The sequence below is a fragment of the Xiphias gladius genome, chromosome 22 (genome assembly GCF_016859285.1).
Source record: "Xiphias gladius isolate SHS-SW01 ecotype Sanya breed wild chromosome 22, ASM1685928v1, whole genome shotgun sequence".
Classification (NCBI taxonomy): Eukaryota; Metazoa; Chordata; class Actinopteri; order Istiophoriformes; family Xiphiidae; genus Xiphias; species Xiphias gladius.
Genome location: NC_053421.1, coordinates 25,834,338 through 25,844,717, shown reverse-complemented (window position 1 = coordinate 25,844,717; position 10,380 = coordinate 25,834,338). Strand labels below are relative to the sequence as shown.

The following is a 10,380-nucleotide window of genomic DNA, read 5'->3' as shown; positions in this document are numbered from 1 at the left end:
TTGACATATATCAACAGTGAATCCTGTGGATGTGAACATGATTTTAATTATCTGATAAATATGAAAGTAAATAATTAATGTAATTAAATAAAAGTGAAATAACTTTAACAGTTTTGGGATCTTCAGCAGAAGTGAATGATCCTTTAGTTTAGCAGAACTCTGCCCAGTGTGGACAGAAAATATTACAAGCACACACAAGAGATTGAAAACACTTTCAAAATGAATCATGATTTTATTTTCAGCGTCATGCATTAATAAACACAAAAAACCATTTTCGAGATGTTAGGCAGTAACAGAAAGGTCTTCACATCTACACTGTCTGTCATCAAATATCAAGAAGGGTTGGATCTAGGGTTACAGTTTAGAAATTGTATTTACTGGGAGATCACAAAATAACTCAGATCAGAAATGATCAGAACTTTGAAATAATTCAAGTATAGGGCATTTATGTGTTATGAGCATCTACTATCAGAAAAAAGTAATTTAGTAACTTCTACAATCTGTGCTGCTGTAAAACTGTAAAATATTTTCAAAGCATTCAAATACACATCGTGTTTCACTTCTGGAAATCATCCGTCAATCCAAAATGATTCCATGTGATAAAACTGACAGAAGTCATTATCATTTCAAAACTTAACAGAAAACTCAAAATACAAGTTAAAGACGCCGAGTGGATTAATATAACAAATATCCCTATAACCCACAAAATAGGACAATCTCATTAATGGGAAAAAGTTACTTCCAAACCAGACATTATTCTTGATATAATGTGTTTTGAAGCAAACCAGAAGGAAGGTACATATTTTTTATTTACACATTCCTGTATTTAATAACCCACTGTAATAGCCCACATTTGCTATGAAATTGAAAATATTATCCCTTTTAAAAAGTTATTTTTTCTTCTTAAATGGCAAAAAAATGGTTTCAGTTATTCATTAAAAATATGCTGATGTCATAGTCTTCACAGTAGTCACATTTGCTTTTAAATCACCCAAGTGAATGATAAGAAAAGAATGATACTACCACCCTTTACTCAAGCTGAGAAAAAAGAACTTTGGACCAAACAAAAAAGACGTAAGATAATACATCATACATATTGAACTATATAATATCAAGAACTATGTTTTATGAAACAAAATAAAGTAGGAATGAAACTGGTGCAGAAAGAAATGGTTAGGAACTGCTCAGTGGTTTTCACTGTGTTTTTATAAAAAAAAAAAAAAAATGAAGTACCTCTCACAACGTAGTTGTTGAATTTTCATTTAAAGTACTTAAAAGTGGTATAGAATAGTGGGGGGGGGGCAGCAGTTACAGCATTCTTAGTACTCTCTGTAGATAAGGACCAGGCTAAAGTGCATCATATCTGAAACTACTGCTTCCAATCATTGAATGGTTCAGGAGTGACAGTGTAAACATTAAAGGAATGCCTTCCAATAACTTGAATATTAAAGTATATCCGTTTATTTTTTGGCAATAGGGTAGGAAATGACTACAAACATTGAGGCAAAAATTTTGGCTGTGGCAGAACTTGACAGCCTGTTTGACAAGTAACCAACCGTCATTTGGAGGTATTTATTGCAGAATACAACTTTTTAATGTCATGTCTGGCCTGTAAATGGGGGAAAAAATTGGTCGAGGAATTATGAAAATGGATGAGCCACTGTGACTAATTTAAGAAATTATATGTCCCTGTCCATTATTCCATTGTCAGTGAGCAGAGATTTCCTACATGGAAGTCAGCCCAGTCAACCTCTGTTGAGAACCTCAGTTACAGCAGTATCTGATGCCCTGGGTCTTACTGGTAGACCTGCACGTGCCCATGCAAGGAGGTGGTGTTCCCCCCACAGTCCACATACTGGTACATCTCCTGGGAGACCTGCTCCGCGTGTCCGAAGTACGATGTTGTCACCATCACCCTGAAAAAATAACCACAGAGTCAACTACTGAAAATCAAACAACAAGTTGAGACAAGCTGAGTTGTTCAGGAAGATTTTTTAGTTCTAAATCCTGCAATGATGTGGAAAACCTCAGCAGATGAGAAACTACCCTTCCTTAACAGGCTAAGATTTGAGCTTCAGTAGATTGTAAATATTTCTGTGGGGCAGAACTGTTTGTTTGACTTAACTCTAAAATTTGATTATCTCGAATACCACAGGGGATGACTACGAATAATTACCTAAAATGTTAATAGTTTTTTCACATTCATTCATGATCATGACATCCATCTTGAAAAGTCAACAGACTGTTTGGTTTGTGTAGGTATGTGAGCTTAATATGGCTAGTTCGAAGTTGGAAAGTCTACTTTGCTAATGACAAGAATGCATTTTCATTGACCACAAGATACTTTGCAGTGGCTTGGTCTAGTTAGCACTGAAATGATTAGTCTGCCCACATATAAATAATTAGATAATGTTTATAACTTAATACTTATTTACACAATTTTTAAATTATATTCATGCTATAGTTATTTTTTTCTGTTCTCCTGGCAAAGCCAGCTGTTTGACTCATCCTCCCTAAATATCTAGACACAGACTTAACTGATGTGTCTCCAGGACCACATTTTGCCACGATGACACACACACACACACACACACACACACACACACACACACACACACACACACACACACACACAAAGACTCACAAGGTGAAAACAATATCAGCCCCATTCTCACGGCTGGTGAAAATCACAATAACTAATGACAGTATTAAAAAGTAAAATGTAAAAATAAAGTTTAAAATACTGTACATCAAGCCATACTTACTGCATCATGACCACTATGTTGTGAACTTTAATGGTTGGCAGAGTGCAGTAGTCGCTGTAAAACAAGAAGTGATTTAAGATTAAAAATGATAATGATCCAACTGTCAATAGTATGTTTTTAGGAGTTTAAGTAAGATACTTACAACATATAACTCATCTCATCAGCAATGGTGGTGGGAACTGTGTAGTCAATCTGCAATACCACAATTTATAAAGCATTTAAAGAAAACCTAATGTAGTCTGGTAAAGTTTTGTCCTAAATTCTGTTTAATCAATAGCAGAATGAGAGCTGGTATGAAGATTTGTAATGTGACAAGACTTGAAAACAATGAGGCTTTAATGGTGCTAGAAAACATCTGTCTGAAGCCTGGATTTTGCAGAAATATAACTGATACTATTTTTGAGCAGTCACATGACAAGTCTGTGAGTTAAGTCGGATGAGGTTGCTTGGTATCGTGACTGTGGGCATAACACTGAGCTGTTGTGTGGGCTGTGCAAGATGCTATCATCACAGAGGTGGATCAGAAGCTCAGTACATTCACTTCTCTGTAACCTAGAATAATGATTTCATTTTCTTACCAGCCATGGATTTTTTTTCTTTGTGTGTGTACGATAAGAAGTATTTCGACCTACCTGCTGTTCATCCAGTGGTATGATCACTGTGCTGTTGTTAAACTTGGCCTTGCCTATCACTGTCTTGGAGAACTGCACTTGTGCTGTGATATTGGTCACAGATATGGCGTAGTAGTTATTATTGGTGATGTTCAGAGTGTTCTGGATGGAAGAGGATAAAAGGTGTGAGATTCTGATACAGTGCGTGGGGTTATTAGTAATTTACAAAGCGGTAGCATTTTAAACCTGGGGTAACTGATTTTTTTGGCCCCTTGGGGGCAGCAATAAAAACTGACATATCACATGTTAAATTAATATTGTGAACTTGTTAGCAAACACACATACACATCCAGCAGACAAAGAGGAACATTAGCATTCATTTGCAGTCATGTTTCTGGCCACCTACTGTATCTACGTCCAATAGTAACTGTCTTTTAGCTCTGTTTTTGGTCTCCACAAAGCCTTGAGGGAAACGTCTTGACTCTTTAGCTGCTAAATGCTCCCCAGTATTCACACTCAAATTCTCCTAAGACGTAAAGCTACACTTTCATTTTAAGTGAGAGGAGTATAGCCACACAGTCTTACTGTAATGTTGAGATAGACAATTCGTTTGTCCAGATCGTAGGAGACGTAGGCAGACTTCACTCCCACATAGGAGACGTCAATGGAGCGAGGGAACAGGAAGAAAACAGCCAGGCCAGAAAGCAGCAGGCAAAGAGCCACTGATATCGTGACATAGAGTTTTCTGCAGGTGATGGAAAAGAGAAGTGAGACCCTGAAAGCAGCTGATGACTTCAAAGTCTGGCATGCTACTGTGTGTTCAGTTAGTTTCATTGTGCAGACAGAGTGCAGACTTACGTCCTGCTTGGCCTGAGCCTTTGGTCGCTGTACGGAATCAGAGCCACAAGCTGATTCTCTTGACCTGTTGAGTTATTCAAAAAAGGAAGGGAAAGCTGTCATTTTACTGTTGGACTGAGTAAGGAGCAGGTTTTAAGTTTTGCACGATGTAACACTGCTGTGGAACTCAGTCCAGAGAAGAATCTTAGCCATATTGTGAAGTTGACTTTTCCCACTTTCAGATTATAGATAATCTTATCAATGATGAGTTCATTCTCAACCCCAACAAAAAAAGCAACTGAATAAGTAATGGAGTATATTTTTATGCACTGATTAATTAGTTCCTTTGCTATAATAAGATGATTTGTAATACTGGTACAACTGCAGGAAGAAAACATATTTGGTGCAGAGATAATTGGAAATGGATGTTTAATTGTGTTGTCTCTTGATTTCTTCTTTTTCTTCTTGTTAATTTTATTATTATTCTGCACTTGCTGTATCTGATATGTAAAAATGTTTTTATTAAAGTCTGATGATCTGATTGAATTTGTGTGAAACTTGTATTCTTTATATTTGGACTTTTGTAGTATTATATTTGGAAATGTATGCACTAGTATTTTGGATCTGATTTACATAAACTAGGTTTTTTTGTGAGCATATTTGAGTGGGACATATGAACATATCTGAATAAATAAAACTACAGAAACCTTCACTTATCTTACTGCAATATGCCTGATTTTTTTTAAATGTAAAAACATAGCTAACTTAGAGTGGGGCTGAAACAGTTTGTTATCCTTATGTGGTTGCCCTTCACCACAATAAAATCCTGGTAGAGGCCTCAACACTTGTGCAAATGAAACCTCAACTTGCCTGAAACACAAACTGTCTCCTAAACAGCAGGGAGTCATCCCTCTATCCATAAAAAGCTGGACTTAAAAACATGAGATCTTTTGCCCCTGGAACAACTTTAGCATAAGGCATCACACACTGTCTTGGTTGGTAAACACAAACACGTTTCTTGTAGTTTTCTACCATCATGTTACAGGATCTCAGCATCTTGATGAGTCAATGTTAAGGTGCTCCCTGTGGCCCTGAAAACGTATTTTCAGAGCCTTTAAAGCTACACGTTTTTATTATAAGTAACAGGTGCATGTACACTCAGTTTTTTTTGCCAAGGTTAGAACAGTTCTGGTTATTTTCCGAGACATTTCTGTATTTTGTGTTTTTTGTCCTGGCTTTTCTCAGTTGTTTAAAGTGAGCGAGGCGAGGTAGGCAAAGGGTGATGTCAGATGTTTTTCTGTTCAGCAACATTTTGATGGCAGTTATGTGGTTGGTTGCTTGTAACGCTGTCAACGTCAGTCAATTGCCATACCTACACAGACCCGAAGAAATTTCTGACTTAAGCTCCTAATAAATTATATCTACGGATGTTTTTTTCTGAACTTAAACATTGGTTGTTGCTTTTTTGGTCGTGAATGTTCAATGTGATAGAGAAGCTAAGTTTTCGGGGGCTTTAAGGACACTGCTCTTCATACAGACTTGAATTTCATACTCATAATGGTCATTGAGTAATAACTGCTAATATGTCGAACGTTTTACCCCGTGGGATTCTCCCGGTGCCCTGACACGTGGGGCATGTTATGCTGTCCCGTCCGGTGAACTCCACGTAGGGGAACTCAGATACATCTCCATTCTTTCCCTCCTCTTCTGCCTGACCATCTCTGTACTCGCCAGCAGCCGTCAGCGCGTCCTGGCTCTCGTCTTTTTGCTTGGCCAAGTGTGACTGGGACTTGCCCATGGCTGTAGCTGTCTACACAACACAAAAGATAACATGAATAGAGAGGAGGAGAGAGAAACTGCAGTTAGATGCAGCAGGATGTGCTGACTAACCACATGCCACACAGCCACTTGAATGTGAAATTGGACTTGGACAGATTCCAGGAAACATTTCCCTAGAAAAGAAACTTCAACTGGTGCCCCGTCCATGATAAACATAATCTCTTGTAATACCTCAGATATACTTCTGTTGGAATTTGGAAGTGTGCTGCTGAATAGATGCTAAGACTGTGGCTTTTGCTTAATTTGTAATTTCTCTATTTTTCAGGTTCTATAAGGTATGTTAAACATGAGGTTGTATCCTTGTACATGTGTAGTATCCTTGAGAAGTGATCGCAGCATTAATTCTTTTATGATTATACGGGGACACTTTATATTATTTTTCTACCGTCGCATATTCTCTAGGGCTGCAGCCTAGTCGATTGGGCCGCTTCTTGATCATTGAGGCCTTAGTTAAGACATTGTGTGTCCTTTGCTGGTGAATGAGCTGTTAGTCATTAGTGAATACTGGAAATTGATGGTTGCATCTCTGGCGTAAGTATAATATTCATTAATATGCTTAAGTCTTTTGTAAGCGCAAGGTTTAAAGAGACTCTTCTCTGTGCATATAACCATTTGGACAGGGACAATCTGTGAACAGACCTAATGTTCTCAACACATTTTCAGTAGTACAGTTGTTTTAGTGAAGTAACCTTTTTTTTTTTTTTAACTATTTTTACTACTTTGCTATGAGTGAACTTTCCTATGATATGTCTACAGTCAATAATAGTGTGTATAATCATAGTATACCTGCTTGGATTCCTTGGGAGTAAGCAAATCTTTATTTATATAGCACTTTTCAAGACTAGTGGCCAGTGGAAAGCTATAGTGGATGGTGTATCTACAAAGTATCCATTGAGTGCTGTTGTTTTTGTATATCATATGGTGTTATTAGTATTTCGTCAACCAAGCTAAGTGGCTACTAACCAAGCACGTTTACTTATGTATTGTATGTAAGGACAGTTTTAAAGTACTTGTACAAGTTTTTTTTTTTCTTATTTCTTTTAGTTTATACTTCACTATATTTCAGAAGGCAGTATTGTACTTTTTACTTTTTTGACTGATTTAGTTACTAGTTAGTTTGTAGATTATGATCTTTACATATTAAATATATGATCAGCTTCTATAATATGACGAACTATCATAGATTTAACTTCCCAACACTGTATATGTATCTTATCCTCAGCTCAACTACTTAAAACGTTAAAGTACTGATAACATGTTAATGCACGAATAATAATGATCCAGTAATATAATAATATAACACGGACATGGGCCATTCTGCACAATGAGTACTTATTTTTTAAACTTTAAGTACATTTTTCTAATAATACTTCTGTACTAAGTAGTTACTTATTAACTAATTACATTGACAAAAGTACTAAGTACAATATACTCAACATTTACTCAATTTTTAAGTACAATTCTGAGGTGCTTGTACTTTATTTGAGCAACATTAGAGCGAGTTACACATTAATGTATCTAATTATAATACAGTACCATGCAATATTACGAAATGGGCCATTCTTTACTTTTAGTTTACTTAAGTATATTTTGGTGTAGAGCTGCAATGATTAGTCGATTAGCCAATCGACAGAAAATTTCTCTGCAACTATTTTGATAGTAGAATGATCGTGTTAGTAATTTTCTAAGCAAAAATGACAAACATTTGCTGTTCCCAGCCTGTCAAATGTGATGATTTGATGCTTCTCTTTGTAGTATATGATAGTAAAATGAGTATCTATGGGTTTTGGAGTGTTGGTCGGAGTGAACAAGACATGTGAAGATGTTGCCTTAGGCTGTGGGAAAGTATAACCAGGCAGTTTTCACTGTTTTCTGACGTAAACAAAACAAATCGAAAACACCAAAACAAAAATCGATTGAGAAAATAATAGGCACATTAATCAATAATGAAAATATTCATTATTTGCTGCCCTGTTGTCGCTGCTAATACTTTTACTTGAGTTAAATTTCGATTGCAGGACTTTTAGTTGATTATTTCTTCAATGTGGTTTTGCTACTTTATTTTGAGTAAATGATCTGAGTACTTCTTCCACCACTGACAGCAAGTGTATCATAAATATTTCTAAAACCTAATACTACTGAATGTCTGGATCATGGCTATTCACCGATAATTGTAAAGTAGGTCTATTCTAATATGTATCATATACTGGTAGTCATGAGAATAGTCAGGTTATCCACTGTACCTTAGGCAGTGGTGGAAAGTAATCAGGTACTTTACTCTAGTACTGTACTTTTCAATGCACAACTTCCATGTATTTGAACATTATTGAGTGTTTCTATTTTATGCTGCTGTGCACTTCTTTTGCACAACATTTCTTTGGGAGATATTTTACTTTTTACTCCACTACACTGATTTGACATTTTTAGCTACTAGTTACTTTTTAGATCAAGACTTTAACGTTAAGATTTTACATTAAAAAAACATAGGATGAGATCATAAAATAGAATAAACTTCAATTAAATGGTTGATTTGACATTTAAGTTACAAAAAAAACAAAACAAAACAAAAAGCAGGGTCTAGTTGGTCCCAGATGTCTACGAGCTGTTGGCAGTTCCACTTCTCAGACGGTTTCATTTAAACCTGCATAATGCAAAATTACATAATAAGCATTTTTACTTTTGATACTTCAAGTACATTATAGTACTTTTACTTAAGTGGGATTGTGAATGCAGTACTTGTAGTTGTAATGGAGTATTTTCAGGACCCGGCCGCCTGCTCCACCGCTGGCGTTAGGCCACAGCAGCTGTTGGCGATAACTGCCAACGTTGCAGGGCCGGTGGGCGCAGGACAACGCCGCGGAAAAAGCGGAGCGGACGCGGCGGCCGGACCGCAGGCTGCCGCGCAGAGCCGCCGTCCCGGACTCGGCCGCAACGACGCAGCCCGGTCCGCCATGCCGCCGCGCAGCCGAGCAGCTGAGGCTCGGCCAAGAGCACCGCGCGCCGGCCGGAGGAAAGCGATTGCAGCCGATTCGCATTCACTCTCACCAGGGAGAGCGATAACTGGCTTTAGATTTCTGTCACGTTTCTACGACATAATCGGCAAAACCTTCGTAGTATTTCAGGTCGTCGCGTTAATCTGACATTTAATTGGAAAATCGCGAGAATCAGCGGTTTGTTTTTTTCTTTCTATCTGCGGCGTTTATGCACCGCATCGATACGTCCCCGGGGCCCCTTTCGGTACACGCCGTTCTCCCCGTCGCCGGACGTCTTACCTGCTTCGCGTTTTATTCAGGCTCGCTTGCCATCCGCTGCGTCGTCGCCGCTTTGTTGTGGTTCTCACGCCGATGAGGAACGAAGGCGACGGGAACGCCCCCTGCCTCTCCCCATTGGACGGACTCGTGTTGGGGCGCGGGGGTGGGGGGGTGTTATGTCAGTCCCAACCTTGCACACGCCACCAGGGCGGCACGCACGGACATGTGAACCGGATGGCACGGCAACGGCGGGCCCTGGAGGAACGCACGACGAACCGATGTACGAACAGAGATCACTGTGAACCTACGATGCAATGTCCTAATAATGACTGCAGAGATGCCAGTGGTGAGAGAAGTACTCAGATATTTTCACCTAGGTAAAGATACTGCTTTACAACTGAAAGTGCTGAGTTAGGTGAAAAGTGTGATCAGTGTTCTCGTTAGGCAGAGTCACTTCTTTCAGAGTGTAACATGAAGAAGTACAAAGATTTGCTCAAGTAAAAATAATCTATATGAAGTGGAAGTATAAAGTAGAATAAAGTAGGAACACTCAAGTACCTCAAAACTGTACTAAGTCCAATACTCCGACCCCGGGGAAATACTGTCAACACCACGACTTACAAAAGAACAGTCTAATAGGGCCAAACTTAATGGATGCTTGATAGATTGAAAGAGATTAAAATCATACATGTCTGCATAGAATATGGAAGTTACAGTGATCCCACCGAAGACTCAAATTAGCATAAAAGCTGATCACATCACTGTGAGCGCCCTGTCACGGGCCCACCGATGCAGAACCCCTGTAAGGAATATTGTGTAACCGCTCGCCCGTGTGGAAATCAGTCAACCTTAACTGAGATCACTGTCGTGGAAAAAAAAAAAGAAAAATTAATCAGGAGGGAAAAATTAGACCTGTTATTACACACAGTAGGTTCTTGCATTTTTGTTTCGTTGACTGAACAATCCGCCTCGACCCTGTCTGCTTATGTAACAGCCCCACAAGGTGTCCCGATGCCAAGACTGCGAAACGGTGCCAGTGAATACAGACGTACATTAGGTCAAGTCTGTAGGGTCATT

General features: G+C 38.5%; 1 protein-coding gene across 1 annotated transcript; it reads right to left on the bottom strand.

Moving 5' to 3' along the window:
* Positions 1-349: 349 nt before the first annotated feature.
* On the bottom strand, positions 350-9,436 carry tmem106ba (transmembrane protein 106Ba). Its single transcript, XM_040116777.1, has 8 exons — positions 9,325-9,436; positions 5,813-6,023; positions 4,235-4,298; positions 3,962-4,121; positions 3,398-3,538; positions 2,908-2,957; positions 2,766-2,819; positions 350-1,916 (listed from the first exon to the last, which is right to left on the bottom strand). The coding sequence occupies exons 2-8, from the start codon at positions 6,009-6,011 to the stop codon at positions 1,796-1,798; spliced, it is 789 nt and encodes a 262-aa protein (XP_039972711.1). The 5' UTR covers positions 6,012-6,023; positions 9,325-9,436; the 3' UTR covers positions 350-1,795.
* Between the last annotated feature and the right edge of the window lie 944 nt (positions 9,437-10,380).

Bases quoted from the DNA above. Each gene is read 5' to 3' on its own strand.
- tmem106ba (XM_040116777.1), bottom strand. From the start codon at position 6,011: ATGGGCAAGTCCCAGTCACACTTGGCCAAGCAAAAAGACGAGAGCCAG. The intron at 2,958-3,397 runs GTAGGTCGAAAT...GTGGTATTGCAG, and splicing joins TACCACTGGATGAACAGCAG to ATTGACTACACAGTTCCCAC. The intron at 1,917-2,765 runs GTAAGTATGGCT...TTATTTTTTCAG, and splicing joins AACATAGTGGTCATGATGCA to GGTGATGGTGACAACATCGT.